The sequence below is a fragment of the Oreochromis niloticus genome, linkage group LG19 (genome assembly GCF_001858045.2).
Source record: "Oreochromis niloticus isolate F11D_XX linkage group LG19, O_niloticus_UMD_NMBU, whole genome shotgun sequence".
Lineage (NCBI taxonomy): Eukaryota > Metazoa > Chordata > Actinopteri > Cichliformes > Cichlidae > Oreochromis > Oreochromis niloticus.
In genome coordinates this window covers 20,856,402-20,875,056 of record NC_031983.2, presented here as the reverse complement: position 1 = coordinate 20,875,056, position 18,655 = coordinate 20,856,402, and the positions used below count along the sequence as shown (strand labels likewise).

At 41.7% G+C, this 18,655-nt stretch overlaps 1 protein-coding gene across 3 annotated transcripts; it reads left to right on the top strand.

Annotated features, from left to right (window-relative positions):
• The first annotated feature begins 5 nt into the window (after window positions 1–5).
• Window positions 6–18,478, top strand: gng2 (guanine nucleotide binding protein (G protein), gamma 2). Of its 3 annotated transcripts, XM_003442867.5 has the most exons (4): window positions 6–267; window positions 11,106–11,182; window positions 15,457–15,579; window positions 17,104–18,478. In XM_003442867.5, the coding sequence occupies exons 3-4, from the start codon at window positions 15,493–15,495 to the stop codon at window positions 17,230–17,232; spliced, it is 216 nt and encodes a 71-aa protein (XP_003442915.1). In that variant the 5' UTR covers window positions 6–267; window positions 11,106–11,182; window positions 15,457–15,492; the 3' UTR covers window positions 17,233–18,478. The 3 variants fall into 3 exon arrangements, with proteins under 3 accessions (XP_003442915.1, XP_019204438.1, XP_005477437.1); XM_019348893.2 differs by lacking the exons at window positions 6–267; window positions 11,106–11,182 and adding an exon at window positions 14,683–14,800; XM_005477380.4 differs by lacking the exons at window positions 6–267; window positions 11,106–11,182 and adding an exon at window positions 15,265–15,355.
• Window positions 18,479–18,655: the final 177 nt, after the last annotated feature.

Below are 18,655 nucleotides of genomic sequence, written 5' to 3'. Positions count from 1 at the left end.
CCGAGCGTTTTGCTGAAGGGTGGAGACTCAGAGCAGCAGTGAGGAGGGAGGATCTCAGCGGGAGTAGACACAGAGAGAGAGAGGGAGAGAGCGAGAGCGAAAGGCATACAGATAGAGGAGTGTGTGTTGTGAGCGTGGATGTAATCGGCTGCCTCTGTGTGTGTGTGTGACAGAAAGAGATCAGCAGAAGGCAGAACGTGTGGATGCTACTCCACATGACTGGCTGCATTTGGATTCACGGAAGGAGAGCACACAACCACAGTAAAGGTAGGCTGAATTTTTATTTACATTTTTGCTTCCTGTCATTTATTTATTTTTTGCAATTTGGTGGCATATGGGTTAATCGCATCTGAAACAGGGTGTGTTCCAGAGGAGGGGGGGGGTTTACATATCCATGATGTCTTTTTTGTCAGCACTCGAGGGGTGAGATTGATGCTGCTGGCTGGTTTACGTCATGGAATCCCCTCCTCCCTCTAAAATCACTAAAAAGCTCCTTCCTCAGAGGTGAGCCGCTGTTTAATATCACCCCCCCCTCCGTCCATTATCTCCTCCTGTACGTGTTTGTGAAAAGAAAACAGGAGAGTGGGCTTTCTTCCTTGCTTTTCTTATTCCTCACTCCTCCTTCTTGCCTCAGGATTGGGCAGATCTTATAATGTGGGGCCAGAGGAATTAAGGGCATCTGTTTCAGGGGATATTTGCCTGAGCAGAAGGGATGGAAAAGGCAAAGAAAGAGGTGGATGAAAAGCAGGGTGGGGGTGGTTGGCAGGAAGAGATGCAAAAGACGGAAGCAGCCGAAAGTTATCCCAGAAGCTTTTCGTGAGGCTTCCTAGCCCTCCATTGAGGAAAGGAAAAAGGAGTTGACAACACACAAGCTGGATGTAGTGGTTGTATCAGGCAGATGGCTGAGGGAGAAGGAGGGAGGGAGGAGGTGGAGGGGGTGGTGGTGGATGTTTTTTTATGTAGCTTACAGACTATATAGTTGCTGACAGCGGCACACATTCAAAAGAAAAGCAAGAAAACAAACACAGATGCGCTGTTTTTCCCCGATCTTAGCCCGTCACACAAAGGCATCGTCATGCACAGCTACGTTAAATCACCCAATCATGTGCATGCAATTGTGTTACATATCCAGGCCTATTACAAATGCACACTGCAAGCTGGAATTACGCAAGAGCTCGCGTCCAGGCGGGTCGTACTGTACCTCAAAGAGGAACTGCTCCGAGGCCACATTTTCAGCTGCATCGATGTTGAGACTAAAAGAGTGGCTCACAATGCCTCACAAAACCTTGAGTGTTTTCCAGAACCCCAGTGCCGAGTGTTTAATAATAATAATGGATTGGATTTATATAGCGCTTTTCAAGGCACCCAAAGCGCTTTACAGTGCCATTATTCATTCACGCTCACATTCATACACTGGTGGAGGCAAGCTACGGTTGTAGCCACAGCTGCCCTGGGGCAGACTGACAGAGGCGAGGCTGCCATATCGCGCCATCGGCCCCTCTGGCCAACACCAGTAGGCGGTAGGGTAAAGTGTCTTGCCCAAGGACACAACGACCAGGACAGAAAGGCCGGGGATCGAACCGGCGACCTTCCGGTTACAGGTGCGCTTCCCAACCCCCTGAGCCACGGTGGAATAGAAAATAGAAAGCGAAGGGAGTAAGGGAGGAATCACTGAAAAAGAGTAAGGGGAACCGAGCGGTGCACGCCTTGTTGAGCACGGTGACCTCTCCCTGCTCCTTTCGCAACCTCCACTCAAAAATGATTCTGTTTCAGGGTAAAGTGAGAAACTATGGTTAACCTTGTCATCTGTGTGTCAGTTTCCTTATTTAAGATGTGAGCTGAAGTAACTTCATAGGAAAAGCAAACATGAGGTGGGGATTATGTTGAATTAAAGGCTTTGACCTTTGTACTCAAAGCGGTTGTTTGCTTCTGACAGTGTTGATTTTGGTTTTTAAGCTCATTCGACTGTGCTGTGTTCTCAGCTGTCATTTAGGGAAAGCGGAAATCAAGTCTGGAATCTTTGAAACAAAGCTCAAGCCAAGTCACTAGACTTTAATTGTTTTTTTTACAGTCTAAACTCAAGACCTAATTTTTACAGTTAAAGCCCCATCTGCATATAAAGAGAAATATCCACCATGCGTAGCTGTGCAGCGGGCAGCCGGTCGATACGGTCAACTAACTGCCTGAAAACAGAGTAGTTTGAGTTGTTATGTCTTCATTGTCCACTGCTAATTGTTATTTTGCTTATAGTCACTTTCACTGACATGTGGTCCCCCTTTAGATTTAGATTTCCCCCTCTTGACTGGGACGATATAACTTTAACCCTCTTAAAGTACGCCTCTAGACAACAAGGGCAAAGTATAAGTTGTGGGGAAAGTATTCAGAGTCAAGTCACATAGCTGTCACACACTTTTGTGGCATTGTCGTGCCGCTGCTGCCATTGGGGAGCGCTATTTCCATGGATTTGTGGTTGGGTGGGTGGCAGATGTCACATATCCACCCTAGCGCAGGATACGGCCTGAATTTTCCCAGCAGACCACTGATTCCAATGAGAAAACCATTGTTATTTACATTTGTATTTTTGTGAATTAGGTGTGAGCCAGATCTACCAGAGGCAAGTCTTATCCAATCCAACTCAAATCCTCGACTTTCAAGTTCGCAGGAGCAGTTTTTAGGTCTCCTGGAGCAAATCCAGCAAAAGCTAAAGCCATGGCAGAGGTCACTGCAGGAGGAAAAGTCTCAGGTCTGTCATCTCTCATAGCTGTCATATAAGTTTAAAGTCTCTCCTAACTGGTTAATCTCACAGAGACGTGTTTAAATAAAATTTACAGCAAGTCTGACTCGAGTCCAAATCAATCAGAAGTGTTTAGTTTCCAGGCTTTTAGTTTGTAAAAGCTGATCAGAAAGACCAGAAGGACAGTGAAGGCCAGTGAGCGTCTGTGATGGTCCCTCAGCAGAATCCACACAAGCCCGGCTGTTTGTAATATTGTTAACAGCCCAGGAATCTGGCTGTGTTATTCTCTTGCATGCTGATTAATTCCAGAGGAAAAATGTGTTTGTGCTGCCATGAGTGAGGGCAAAACTCCTTCAGATTCCCGTCAATGAAATCACAGAGAAGAGAAACTGACGTACACAAAAGATGCGACCACACAGTCTCATTCCAAGTATAATTTAGAGTGGGTAAAAGTGATTACCCCCAAAAACCTTCACAAAAATCAGCAGCATTATTTGGCTGATGACTGGTGTCCCCCCCCCCAAAAAACCCCCCAAAGAATTTGGTTTTTTTCTTTGTGTTTGCTCCTGAAACTCAGAGGCTGTTCCCGTGAGTGCCAGTGTCATGCATTGTTTCTACCCCACTAACTACACTGCTGTTACGTAACACACAAATCAAAGGTTTAAAATGCTTTGCGTTTAAGGAAAAGCCAAACCACTTGGTCACTGCTTCAATCTGAAGCAGTGACCAAGTGGACCTTGGCTGTTTGATTTAATCAACATAAAAGACCATATTTGCACTCCCTGGAGCAAAAGAAGCCCCCTCCCTGCTGCCTTCTTGACTCCCAGCTGATGCATCATTTCCTGGGCCACTGCTTTCTCCCCTCCCCCCTCAGGGACCTAGATTACCCCCAGTACACATGTATACAGTATATGTGCACACACACAGCCTCTGAGATGGTAAGATGGGCGGGGCGTCCTGGGGGTGGCACAGATGTCCAGGCTCATTGAATGATCGTGGGTGGTGGTGGTCTGACCGGGAGGAAGTGGCACGAGGAGGGAGCATGAAGCAGCTAATACGTGCCAAAATTAAAACAATGCTGGGGGAAAAATAAGCCTGATGATGATCATCATCATCGTCATCATGAATATTTATTTCACTTGACACAGATTCTAAAAACGGTTTTTGTGACTGAATCAATAAAACAGATTTACAGCTGCGTGCTTGCTAGGCCTTTAAATAGTTAAATGATTAAATTAGCAGCTAAAATGTTTTAATCTTACATGTTTTTGTTTTTAAATGATGAAGATTTGAAAGAAACATTTGGATCCTTTTCTATTTCTTAGTGAATTCACTATACAGTGCTATATTAAAAAGCAATGGCTTTAGAGATATTGAATGGGGATTGTGTATTTTTCATAAATCATGAATGAAACGCAAGCACAAGCCTCCCTCCCACACACGACATAGATTCACAGCACTGAGGTGCTCTTTTAGTACTAAATACGCAACTCTGGTGGCTCACATGAGATTTTCCCGTGATGTTTTCACACATTTCTCAGTCAGTGCATGTTCAGTTAGCTAGTACAGATATTAACTTGCACTATGTTTTCATTTCTTTGTGTTTTCAGGCTTATCAGTGAAGGATAGGCATCTTGAATGGGCCGTTTTGTGATCAAACCTCCAAATGTTCTTTATTTCTTCTACTAATATGATGCTGTGTTGAGATCCCGCTCAGAGCCCAGTATAACTGAAGACTGTGATGGAGAAGGGCATTCAGCTGTCGCACTCAGCATCATTTCCACAGACAGTTATGACCTGACAGTTTAGCTCTCTGTGTCTCATCGCTTCGTCTTTGCGTGCAGAGGGAGGGGCGTCCTTTCTCCTGTTCAAGGGCAGGGATCCGTGCTAAATTACAGTCAACAGTCAATATCTTCCTGATTGTGTTCATTAATAACTCCGGAGGTCAGTTTTATGTTTCTGTACTTCTCCTTGCTGCGGTCAAAGCCACTCTGGAAGAAGGCATTGCTACCACATCCTCTCTTTCATCTTCCCAACAAACTTTATTTCCAGCTTTTATTTGCTTTTCTCTCTCTTTCTTGGTGTCCTCTAGTATCTGTTTACACTTCTGCAAATCTTTCTTTAGCTGAGTGTGCCTTTTGCCGTCTTTAGTTCCCCAGTGACATCGCAGCTCAGTGTCCTATGACGCATTGAGGATGGTACAGTTACTCAGTCATACTATGAGAGTCAGATGACTGAAGTTTTTGCACACTTATTCTTTTGCACACTCACACAAGGCTACAGAAATAAATGGAAAAACTGAATTGTTAAAAAATCCGCAGCCAGGTTTAGGATTGGTTTTGTTTGGTAGGAAAGCATGAAATACTGACTCAATGGGAAGGATTGCAAATACTTCTCTAAGGTTGCTACGAGCTAACCTTGATTAATATGAAAAGAAATAACATTTTATTGCATACCGCCATTTGTAGCGAGCTATACAGAACCCTCTTTTCACTTGGCAACAGCCAACAAAGTCCAGCAATCACTCATGAACTCGTTGGGGAATATACATTTGCAGCCCGTTCTCACTCCCGAGGTGTAATATAATGACAATTTGTCAAGTCTCACGGCGTTCCTGAGGAACGTGAAAGGAGACCGTAGGACCTGTTGACATTTTTCACCCTCTGGTCTCTAGGCCTTAAGAGCCCAAATTTGCCAGTTTGAAAAAGGCAAAATTAAATGACAATTTGTCTACTAGGGAAGAGAAACTTTTACTTTTTTTTGAAGAAAAACTACAAAAAAAGAACTTTTCTTCAGAAATAACCAAGAATTTGCAGAAATCTGCTGGGTTTATGAGTGTAACTTAAATATAACAGCAACAATAAGTAAGGGGGCTTTGACAAAGGTGTGCTGTTTGCATTCTTGTAAAGACAGGCCTTAAGAGACCTTCAAATGAGCTCTGAGCAGGGGTTACTTCCTGCCTTCTTGCTGTCCCTGCAGACCCTTGCAGGTTAATCACTGACTCTCCAGGGTCCAGATGGCTGAGCCAGGGACACATTTTTAATTACCACGCTCTGATTTCACACCCTAGGCATCACAGAGGACAGAACACTCCCTGCCTCGCTGCTTAAATTTCTCTCTTTGGATGGTGTAGGGAATAAAAGACAGGATAAATAAGGTGTGCACTACAGAAGTGAGAGGAGTTGGAAAAAAAGAAGGAGAACTGAGCCGAGAGCCAGCCTGTGTGGGAGTACATAAGAGATCGTCGCTCTCGACAGGCCAGGAATTATATTTTCCTCACCAGGATGTTTCCTGCGGCGCTTAATCACCCTTTAAGTCAGCGACACCCAGAGTCGAGCAGCAGCTATAATCACATCTATGGAGGGCCTCGTCACGAACACAGACCCCCCTAAAGCCTGTAGGAAGAGGTTCAAAAAAGCTCCAAATGTCAGGGGAAGGATGGCAGAAGGGGTTAGATTGATTCGGTGGTGTTGGCAGCAGGACAGAGCATGCTGGGGGTGGTTCTGTCATATCACTGAACACCTGTCTGCCATACAGGGAGGGACGGGAAGCAGAAGGCTGGAACAAAGGAGAGAAATGGATCACCACTCACATGTTGCATTTGTTTTTCCCCGCTCGCCACAGTTTAGCTAGAAATGCTTTACTGGTCTAAAAGTAGGGAATGATATTCCCAAGTATTAAGATAAAAAAACAAATTCCTTGGACTTAAGTATTTTAACACCCTTTGTCTCTCATCCACTGATCTCGCTGCTGCTTTGCGAGATTAATATGACAACACAATCTGTTCACCAGGAAATCAAATTCAGCAACTTTATTCTTTTCTTTTTTAAGAATGGCTGGCTTTCCTGACTTTCCCACAGCATAAAGTGAATTAAAATAAGCAGGAAATTACTAAAGTTAGTGCAGCCATTACTATAAAAAAGCTGCTCTTTTCTACAGTAAATGAGATGAGTGCTTATTTTCAAACTCACAAGAAGTGTTTGTTTTCCCACAGAATCTGTTTGATTTGATAGAGTTCTACTTCCTGATGTAACCCCATCTGGGTGGGATCAAACCAGCTACCTTTTCAGTTACCATGCAAGTGTGTTAACTACCACACCATTAGAGGCACTTGACTAAAATGGCAACATTATATGGCTGGAAAAGTAGTCTAAAATACGCGCTAATGTTGTTTGAAGAGTGTTTTTGCTCCCACACTTTTAAAGGTTTAGCGTAACCTCCAGGTCCGACAGAGGAAGCACATTCAGAAGCGCCTTAAACCTGCATTCTCTTAATGGGCAACAGGGGGCAACTCTTCTGGTTGCAAAAATAAGTCTAATTGTAGAGAAGTCTATTAGAAAAAGATCCTGCTTCTCACTGCAGTCTCAGTATCTAAGTAAAACTAAACTCAGCATAATTTGTTAACCCCTTTTAAAGTACAGAGGGTAAACTTGGGTCTCCTTTAGGAGATGGTTTTCCTGTAACTTGAACTTACTTACTTGTACTTAAGACACTAAGGAGTCATTTTTTCCTGAGTAAATACATTTTGTTTCAAGCCCGCTTTTTTCTGGGCAAAATGAGCATCCCAGTGAACAACTGGCTAGCTAGCTATGGTCACTTTAAGTTTCAAAAACCCAACATGCAAAACACCATCCTTCAAAATCATCTACAAACCTACTTTTATATCCAATATGAAGAAACGATCACACAAAAATACAGCTGTTTTAAACACTGTGTCATAATTGGCTTAGTTGAGTTAAACCATGCAAAAACCTTTTAAACGTTAATCACAAACTTTAGGTTTGGAGGGTAGCAGACTGCTGAATTAGTTGTTTAATTTCTTGCAAATTCAGTGTTTACCGATGCAACATTATAAAACTTTATCGATCGAGTCATATTGCTCTCGATCCCAGCAGCAACCTACAGAAGATGATTTCTGGAAAGTTCCCGGATGTAAAAGCGATTCCTTTGATTGACAAGCCGGATATTTCTGTGAGCAAACATGTGTTCTATACAAATAAAACTTATGATGACACAGTCGCATGTTACTAGTCACGTGACTCTGCCACTGTGTAATGTCAATAACAGTTATTAGTTAGAATAACTGGGTGATACACACAGCAAATAAATTCAAAGGCCAGTTCATTGGGTACACCTGTTCAACTGCTCCATAATGCAAACATCTAATCAGTCAATCACATGGCAGCAACTTAATGCATTGAGGCGTGTAGACATGGTTGAGATGATGACGTTCACGCTGAGCATCAGAACGAGGAAGAAAGATGATTTTTGTATCTTTGAACATGAGCTGGTCTGAGTATTTTAGAAACTGCTGCTCTACTGGGATTTTCCCACACAACCATCTCTGAGTTTACAGAAAGTGATCCAAAAAAAGAAAATATTCAGTGAGCAGAAGTTCACTGGGCAAAAATGCCTTGTTGGTCTCAGAGGTCAGAGGAGAATGGCCAGACTACTTTGAGCTGATAGCAAGGCAACAGGTACTGTTTGCATCTCTGAATGCAAAACACATGAACGTTGAAGCAGATGTACTACAGCAGAGCACACTAAGTGCCACTCCTGTCAGCTAAGAATAGAAAAATAAGGCTACAGTTTGCACAGGCTCACTAAAATTGGATGATGGATGACTGGAAAAATATCGCCTGGTCTGAAGAGTCTTCATTTCTCCTACAATATTCAGATGGTAGAATTTGGCATAAACAAGATGAAAACATGGATTCGTTCTGCTTTATATCAGCGGTTCAGGCTGTTGGTGGTGGCCCCGGTAGCTTGAACCATGGGGAACATTTTCTTGGCACACTTTGGACCTCTTCGTACCAACTGAGCATCATTTAAATGCTGCCGCCTGCCGCTGACCAGGCCGTTCATCCCCATCTTCTGGTGGCTTCTTTCAGCAAAATAATACACTGTCACAAAGCTCAAATCAAACTGGCTTCTTGAACATTACTGTTCTTCGACTGCTGCTCTGAATGTGCAGCAGCATTTGACTTTTTTAGTGGAGTATCAAAACAACATTTTCTTTGCAATCAAGAGCTAAATAAAATTTCCCGTTAAGAGATTTTACAAGACCATCCCGCTACACACTTCACACCTGCTACAGCTCTCCTGCTGCTAGTTTAAGAATCACTACGCAGATGAAATTATTATAGACACTTGCATAACACAGTGTAACAATGTAGATTAATGGCACCAGTGAATCTGGAGGGGCTACAGTGAACTCCAAGACTGCAAGAGTCCTTTTCTTTTTGCTTGTTATTTAAACTCTAAGCAGCTTCAGCATTGCTAAAATACTTTGGCTCAGGGATCCTGCAGCTGTTGGCAAGGTTTTGTTAATGGATTCCTCATTGTAACGTTGCTTTAATGTTGTGCGCTGTGCTACCATGATTTATGATGGCAGGAATTCCCGTCCTCTGCAGATCTGCTCATGCAGGATAATTGGCCCATTTATCAGAACCGAGATGCAGAGTCACAGATGCATTAAAGAATGAATCTGAACGGCCAGAAGAAGAAAGAACAGGCTGATAGAGAGAAAGTTAGGGTCAGCACCCACTGAAGACTTAAAGGAAGAGTTGGACATTTTTAGAAGTGTCATTATTTGTGGTTTTGCTGAGAGCTAGATGGGAGAGCTGATAGCACTGTTCCTTTGTTTAGCGTAAAGACTGCAAATGGGGACAAATAGCTAGGCTACTTCTGTCCTACCAGCACATCTAAATCTCACTACACAGCACTTTATATTCTATATGTCTTCCTGAAAGCCTGTAAAACGTCTTTATGCTAAGCTAGGGTAAACAGCTGATCTCTGTTGTACATATTTATTGCACAGACAGAAGAACGATCAGCCTTCTTATCGTGCTGAAAACCTTTTAAGTTTAGTCTGAGGATTAGTATGTTTGCAACAGAGGTAGCTGTTTCCAAGTTAAGGGACCAGCATAGTTCATGGAACAACTGGTCTGGGGAAAAGCAAAGTTATAACATACAAAAGGCTAAAGTGAAATCAAGTGTTTAAAACAATAAAAACTGTCCACTGTAGCTATTTTCTGTGCTTCTTTAATGTTTTTTTTTCCACCCTGCTCCCTCTGTGTTGTGAACTCCACTGCAATTCCTTTCCTGTTCTGGGCAACTTTACAAAATCAGCACTTGAGTTATGCACAGAGTCATCTCAGTCAGGCTACCCAGTGTTGGTGTCACGGCTGGGGCGGCAGTCGTGTGGAGGTGAGAAAGGAGGATCCAAAAGCAGACCTTGGCGGAGGTGCAAGTGGGTTTTGTTGAAGCGCACAATAACCAAGGTGTGGGCAGAACTGAACATAAACCTAAACTGGGAAAACTAATACAAAAGGAGGACATGGAGCGAGGAGCAGAGAGACACGGACAAACACAGAATAACATTAAATACACGGAAGATTCACAGGGAAACACAGACGACGTGACAAGGAGCACAGGCAGACTATGGGGCGCCGTTCGACGACCAAACCCAAAGAACTAATACAAAATCAGAATAAACTAGAAAATGATAATAATAAACTTAAAGTGCTGGGTCACTGACCCAGGACCATGACAGTTGGTTTTTATGGAGGACCACATGCAAGCATGTCATGCATAGGTTGTGTACCCATAAACCCTCACTCTGCATAGCAAATCACCTACGCAAATGACACAAATGCAATATCACAAATGCCAAATTATCCACATTATACTATGGAATACCTTGAAGGAATTTCCTCAGTTTTGGAACACACTTTGACATTGATTTAAGGTGAATTTACTCAAAAATATGTCACCATTTCACACTAATGTCTGATAGATTAAAATGATGACAAAGTCCCATATCTCTCAGGACATTAAGTTGGTGACATCCTTCATGGCACGTATTTTTATGAGCCTGGACAGACTCGTAAAAGTTTGACTTGTGCTTATAATTAAGGATCTGGCTACAAAATAGTCACACATTTAACCCTCCAACACTAAACTTGGGATCAACCAATGAGATCAAATATTAATTGATGAGTTTTGGTGGCGCTACAGGCAGATTATGTTACCTTGTTCCCGCCCTATCTTTGAGATAGCCTAAATGGCTGTTGTAAAATCATCCTCTCATCTTTCTCTCAAGCATATTTCCTTTAAAAGTATAAATGACTTTGCCTTGTCACTTGTGCTCCACTTGCATCTCCATCTGTGGTGCGCTGTTTCTCCATCAGTGATTTGTCTTTAGCCCAGTTTGTAAGAGCTATCTGTGACATTCTGACACACAGTGATCAGAGGACAGAGGCTACACAGACATGCCTTGGCGTAATTTATCTGGAATGTGGGATTGAAAGCATGCAGAGCTCTGATTCTGATTCTCACTCCCCTTCTCTTTCCTTCTCCTTGTTTGCAGAGAGTGTGGCAGACACAAACTGCTGACTGAACTGCAGACGCGCACCAGGGCAGAGCGCGGAGGAGTAAGTAGACAAGGTACGTCCAGGCAAGAGGAAGAAGGTTGACGAGAAAAGACGAATGGCGACATCTTTCTCAATCTTGTGGCATGAGGGCACGGTGATGACACAGCCCTTTTGCTGCAACTGCAAAGAGTTTGTGAACTAATCGTGACAGCTGCCATAAAGTTGTCGACAGCTTACACGGTTAAGGCCTCTGTCCATCTGAATGCATTATTTATCAGTGTCACACTTATCGGGATGATGACACCAGATGCAACATCTCAGAATGGCATTTTAAGCAGCTAGCAGAAAGGAAAGGAAAGTAGGTTGGAAGGAAGGAAGGAAGGAAAAGTGTGCATCTGCTACATGTCACCGTCACCCCGCCCTCCTTTAGCAGATATGAAAATGTCAGGGTGGCATTTTCGCACGCTCCAACAGTAATGAACAGGAAAGTGACCTTGCAGCCTCAGGGACAGCTCTGCCCAATTGCTGCTTACTTTTTTGTTTTTCTATTTTTTTTCCACATTCATGCTTTAACTTTAGTGTCATTTGGAGAAGTTTTTGCCATTTTTAGCCATGAAAGCAATGTAGCTTTTTTTGGTTCATCCCTTAGCAATGTGTTAAATTAACATTGATGAGATGAAATATAGTCCCGTGATTAATTAACTACACCCTTACTGCTTCCTAATGAATAAAGAGCTCTTACATAATTAATTCAATCATTACTTAATTGATCATCATCAATTCGGAACGCCTTTAAAATCAGCATTTTGATAGTTTGCTAGTCTTGAGCATTTAGGTGCATGTTAATATGATACTACAATCCTTCCCAGGAGTCAACATTCCTGCAAAGGTCATGCTGTGCAATCCTCGGAAAAACCGGAGAGCTACGTCTCAGACTCTACAGGCCTCAGTTAACATGTTAAATGTTGAAGTTCACGAAAGTGCAATTAGAAAAAGACAAGTATGTCTATAAAAAGACAACAACCAAGGTACTTGCAGTGGACCAGTCAAAGTTCAGACCACAAGCCAGTTGAAATGCTGAGAACTGTGCATCAGCGAGTGCCCACAAACCTCAAAGGACTGAAGCAATAATGTAAAGAAGAGTGAGACAAATATTAAAAGACTTTTAAGGTGCGGAGAAGATGTTTACTTCCCGCTAAAGGCGAGTCTACAAGCTTAGTTTCTCACATGACTATATAAAGTCTAGTAAAAAAATTATTTTCCACATGACTGTATACTTTATTTAGCTCTAAAGCAGGGAAATTCCTGCATTACATCTGCCAAAACTGTAAATAACCAGAGTCGCAGTTAATTTATGTGCCGCCTCCATTTCTTTTATTATCATAGAGCTTAGCGGGTAAAATAAAAAGTGAAACTTTTTACATTTCTCAAATTTCTGCCTCGTAGTCTCCTCTGTCCTTTTCCCTGTGACCTGAAAATTAAACTCGGAGTGCCATTTGAAGGATGTCCCAGCTACTAAAATGTATCTGGAGGACAAGAGAAGGCCTCCTCTCCACTGGTGTTTTTAGCCTGTATTTATAAAGCAAGCATGGCACACAGATGGAATACGCAAAATACAGAGGGACTCCGGGGACTCTAGGTACGCTATCTCGTCACATTGCGCCATGTGGCGAATTTAATTAAAAGCAGGCCTAATTATAAAAGCTGGCGCGAACACTGTTATGCTCATCATTAGTTGGGCCGTAACGAAACAATTTATGATGCATCTGTGCCAAACATCATATTTAATTGACATGAAGCGCTGAAGCCTCATTGTGCTAAATGCCTGATACCTGCGGTCCCCTCTCCTCGTGTCTCTCCCTCATCTTCTCACATCTCTTCACGTGAACTAAGACACAAGGGGAGGATGCAAGGACGGGAAAAGGATGTAAAAACTGAGAAATTACAAAAGGGGACTTGACTTTGATCATTTAGCTTCTTCCATATTTTGTACAGCGTTTATTCAAAACATCAACTTTCCTTGGCAATTCTACTTAAAATAGGCTATTGTACCTCTTTTTTTTTGGCATGTGTTAAAATGGAAGACCTACTTTTCTTCACGTATCCCAGAAACCTTACAGAGTGACATTTATCCCTATCAATAGTCTGATGATACGGTGGCCTGTTTTGACGTCTCCCAGGGGTGTTGAAACATTATTGTGGCCTTGATATAAACGACACCAAAGACTAATTTCTGTTCAGCGATCATAACTCTCTGTCCTATTTTTATTTTGGTGAGGGACGAAAACGAAGTTTGCTTTAAGGGCTTTTAAAAAGCTAACAGATTTGATTAGCAACCTCATAATGGATATTGGGGTTTTTTTGGCACACCATGACCCTACAAGGTGACGTTCTCCTCAAACTGAGAACATCCAGGATCCCCCAGCTGCAGTGACTATAAACCATCATGTTTATGTTCCACTCCTCGCGCTTTGAGCCTGCTGCAGGCTGTTCTCACGGATCGTCTACACGTTGTCATTTGGTTTGCGCTGACATCGTGCAGAGATGTTCCAGCTTAGGTTAGAGGAGGGGGAAATGGAAAATGAAAAAATACTCTTCCTGTCCTGAAAATTTTTAACCTTTGTGTTGATAATTAATCTTCTACATTGTATTGGTTTCAATTTTATTGTTTTAACTCATGCAAAAATTACAAAAACAAGCCAGTTGGAGCTTCTTGTGCATGATGCTTTACAGTTTTTCTCCCATTTATTTTAAGGTTACTCCAAAGATTAAATAGCTTACTGTAGTACTTTTTAATCATGATATTTCTTTTCATCTGTAAACCATTTAAGAACGCTTTAAAGTTAAATTCTCTGCTTCGTTTGAGTACAATCACTCTTTAAAGCATTGCAAATATAACATGGAATTAACCCGTGAACCTGTGCTGAGGAGCAGATGTGCCAACGCAGAGCGTTAATGTTTATGCTTTGCTCCAGCACCTCACTGAGATCAGTGCTGAACCCATGCTGAGTCGTACCACAGCGTGCACAGACGAATAACGAAGGGGGGGCTTCAGGAATGATTGATCGCACACCGAGGATGAAGCCGTTTTGGAGAGCTTGATCCATTTAATCAAAGCAGCTGGAGAAGTCAGGGGAGGCCCTCAGGACACGGTGACAAATGTAAAGAATAAATAGGTGGAGAAACGTAATGAAGACGCTGAATAGACGCTGAATAGTTTCATCGCATCTAAAGACCTGTGAGCACATTGGAAGTATTTTCAACCCAATATTTAATCACCCATAGTGGCAAGAAATGTGCTCCTTCAGAGGCGTTCCAGAGAGAACTTGAGGAGCACTGAAGCTTCTCCAAGGAGGCATTTATTATTTGTTTGATCTGCAAGAGGCCCATTAAGCATTTGAACAGTTTTAATCACTCAATACAGTAACTACAGTTGAGAGAAAAACTACGTGTATCTATATTAAAAAAATGCTGTCTTCTTAAAGATATTTGAATAAGTAGATATTTCCTGAGCCTCTGTCCATCCATTCTTTAAGTACACCTGCTTTACCCATCAGTACACCTGGTCTACTGGCTGCCATAGGGCTGTCAAAGGAGAAAAAAAAACACCACTCACACTTGCAGCCAATTTAGAATCACCAGCCAACCTTCCATGCACTGTGAGAGTAAGCAAGACTACCTGCAGATAGAGGTAATATACTCAAACCAAGAGCATGTAAAAAACAGTTTGCACTTAATTTAACATCTTGCAACTTTTATATGGAGGAAAAGTCCAGTTTCAGCAAGAGTTATGTCTGCTTAAACGGGGCAATAATAGCTTCTGAGGCCAGGTTGCTTATTTTTCACAGAAGAAATATCCCTTTAAGTTGAAAAAAATCAAAAACTTCAAATAAAATGTAGTTAATTTTCATGGCTGCACACCGTGTTTTTCATGAATTGTCCTACATATAAGACAGAGACAGACGCTGTGCTCTTGTGCGACACTGTGACTGAGTATCATCACATATGTTTAAAAAACCAAAAAATATTGTGCATAATGACAGCCTTTCCTTTCTGAAACCTCTAATGTTTCTTATCCGTTTATCTTTTTTGAAATGTAGTACCGGACAAAGCGCCACCCCCACACTCCCCTCCCACCTCCTCTGCCTCCCTCTCTTACTGTCAGGGGCTGCCTAGCAACTGACACCATAAATAATATGCTTGTGTCTGTGGTTTGTGTGTTCGTAGGCATGTGATAATAAACAGGGTATCTGTTACTAGCACTCCTCTCTGCATGCCTGTTACACTATATTATAGTGCTCGTCTGAGCTGAAATGTTTGGGATGTTTAAATCTCTTTCTCCTACAGGCAGACAGAGCACGCGAGGCCTGACTGATAGCGCCCATGGCGAGCAATAACACGGCCAGCATCGCACAAGCCAGGAAGCTGGTGGAACAGCTGAAGATGGAAGCCAACATCGACAGGATAAAGGTGGGCTGGCACCTCGTGGTTTATGTTTTTAATTAGTTTTCCGTCCGTTAACTTACATGTATTTGTTTACAATTGGGCTTAAAATTTTACAGAGCTAATGAAGGTAAACAATAGCAGTGAATACTTTATTTACTTGTAATTTTTGTTAATAGGCTTTTTACTTGGATACATTAACAACAAACTGTACTTACAAAGGGAGCACCAATCACTGTTACGCTCATAAAAACAGACAAACGCAGCTTTCGCACGTGACTTTATTATTATTTTTCAGATTTACAGTACTGTGCAAAACTCTTGAGTGAACTCTCATGTCTTTATATTTTGGTTTTAATGAGCTGGACTTTCACCAACAAGGTGATCCCCAAAGAGCTATTAGCTGAAAACGTGGCGTATCTCAGCATGGTGTGCAGTGTGTCCTTAAAAATGTGAGAAAACGGGATAAGTGGAGGACAAAAAAAGAGGTGGCCTAAAAAACTAGCTACAGCAGATGAGGAGTATATGAAAGTCATGTCCTTAAGAAATAGAGGAAAAAATCACCAAAGTTCTGGAACAGGACCTGAGAGATGTATGAGGAGCTTCCATTTAATAGTCCCTGAAGCCTCATCGAAAATGGTCTCAATTGGAAGGGTGGAATCAAGAAGCCCCAAACACACTGTCATTGCAGTAAAAGCATACCTGGATAGAAGAACACACAGTGGAACACTATGAGTCATTGGCAGGCCTCTCCACAGACCTAGAGCTAGATATGAGATCATCTTGACAGAGAATGGAACAAAAAGCCAGCCAACATCCAAAGAAGAGCTTCGAGTGTCCTTCAAGAAACCTGGAGAACTATTCCTGAAGATTTCTTAAAGACTAGAAAGCTCGCCTAAGAGAGTTCAGGCTGTGTTGTAGCATAAAGGTGGTCGGACAGGTTTTGCATTTATATACTCTACATATACTGTTTCCCATTTTTATTAGAAAACATGAAGAAACTTTTGCACAGTACTATAAGTACAGATGAGTATGGAAGCCCATTTCCGCCACTTAAAAAAAAAAGTGGCGGAATTTCGACGTATTAACTTGAAATTTCAAGAAAATAATTATGAGTTATTTCAAGAAAATAACTCATAATTTCGACTTATGGATACTTTTTTTTTTTTTTGAGTGGCGGAAACTGGCTTCCATAGATGTGTAAGATCAGAATGATTAGATGATTTATTTGGTTAACTTTCTCCAAAATCTAACATTAGGCATTGCAAGAGCAAGTCACACAATGATGGTAGTAGTTTGTGAGAATTACTGATGAAATAATGTGAGTTTTAAAGTAGTGCTAAGAGGTGAGACTGACTTATAGGTGTTCTTTGGTAAAGCTAAGCTAACCAGGATCTAGCTCCTACATGCTGCTATGCGTTTGCCATCCAGATAAAAGACAAGCATCCACCTTCTCATTTAACTCTTTGAATTAAACTGGACTTGTGTATTTCCACACTGTGCATGCCAACTTGAACTGATACGCTTGTGTGTGTGTGTTTGTAACTGCAGGTGTCTAAAGCTGCAGCAGACTTGATGTCATACTGCGAAGCTCATGCCAAAGAGGACCCTCTATTGTCACCGGTGCCAGCGTCGGAGAACCCGTTCAGGGAGAAGAAGTTCTTCTGTGCCATCTTGTAAACTCGGCACGTCCCTTCAGCAGTCTTCTCAGTGTGGGGACTTTGAACATGGACGTTCAAAACACGTAGAAATCTTCTAGTAGGAGGGCACGGCGATCATTGCCCCCTTTTCTCGAACGGCACCTAAAGAGTGCAAAAATTAAAGTGTAACCATTAAAGCGGTGCAATTGTTTTTGAGGGGGTGTGCGGCATATTGAAGGGTTCTGCGCTTTTAGATGACACAAAAGGGATGATGACGATGAGGAGGAGGAGTGTGATGATAACCACCTAGAGACATGATGGACAAGCAGTCAACCTACCACGTCGTCGGGTTGTGATGTGTAACAACAAAAAATAGATAAAATGAGAAAAATATGGATGTGGTTCTTTTGGGACTTCCAGATGTTTTGTTCAGTGGTTTGTGGGTTGGTTGAGCTCTGTAGGAAAGCAAAGAAAAAACAGAAAAAGAAAAAGAAAAAAACTACGCCTACCACTAGACGCCACCTGTATATTGGAATGTTTTTTTTAAGTTGTTTATTTTGTGTTTATTCCAACTTTACCTAAATATCTTTCTATAACTACATGATTACTGAAGTCTTTTTTTTTAACACCAACAGGTTAGTGAAAACTTTTTTAATGGGATGTTTGACACATTCAACTCTGTGACTATTTACACCTTTACCTTTCTGAAAATCAGTCTCTGTGTATCAACATCTAGCCTGTCTGGCACATGTGATGCAGTTTGTCTCCTTCAGATACGAACCCTCTTTCTACTATTTGTATGAAATGACTAGCAAGTAAACTGTGCCGTGCTGTGAGTTCTGAATGTTTGTGTTTGTATCATTAACTATTGCATGAAACAGTCAAATGATCTTCTCACTTTCCTTTCATGTGGAGGTTGTATAAAATAGGCAATCTCGTTATGGAGGTGACAAAAGTAAATATTAAAACAAGAATGATTCAATGCAGACTCAACGAGGACATCTCTCTATTATACATGATACTGCTAAAAGCATTTTTTTTTAGCAGGCAGTGGATCTGTGAGATTATTTTTTCCACATTGCTTGTAATCATATATATATATAAACTAAGAACCTCTGGAAACATCATCACATCTGCATGCTTGAGTCAAGCTGACACCGGTTTCATAAGAGAAAACTTACTCTCATGGAAAAACTATTTTAGAAATATTTCTTTGTAATATTTGGCATCCCAAACTTTGACATCTCCACCACAGTGTAAAATAAAGTTTGAGAAGTGCAACATAAGTTCATCAAAATGGCTCCAGCAGTGTGTTTGGCAACTTTAAAGGACATTTTCTTCACTTTTTAAAAATGGCAACAGTGTAGCTATTTTGCTGCCCTCTGCAGGTACTGAAAGTGCAACTGCATGGATTACAATTAGGTTTTTCTAATTTTCATTTTTAAATCATTATTTGCATTTAA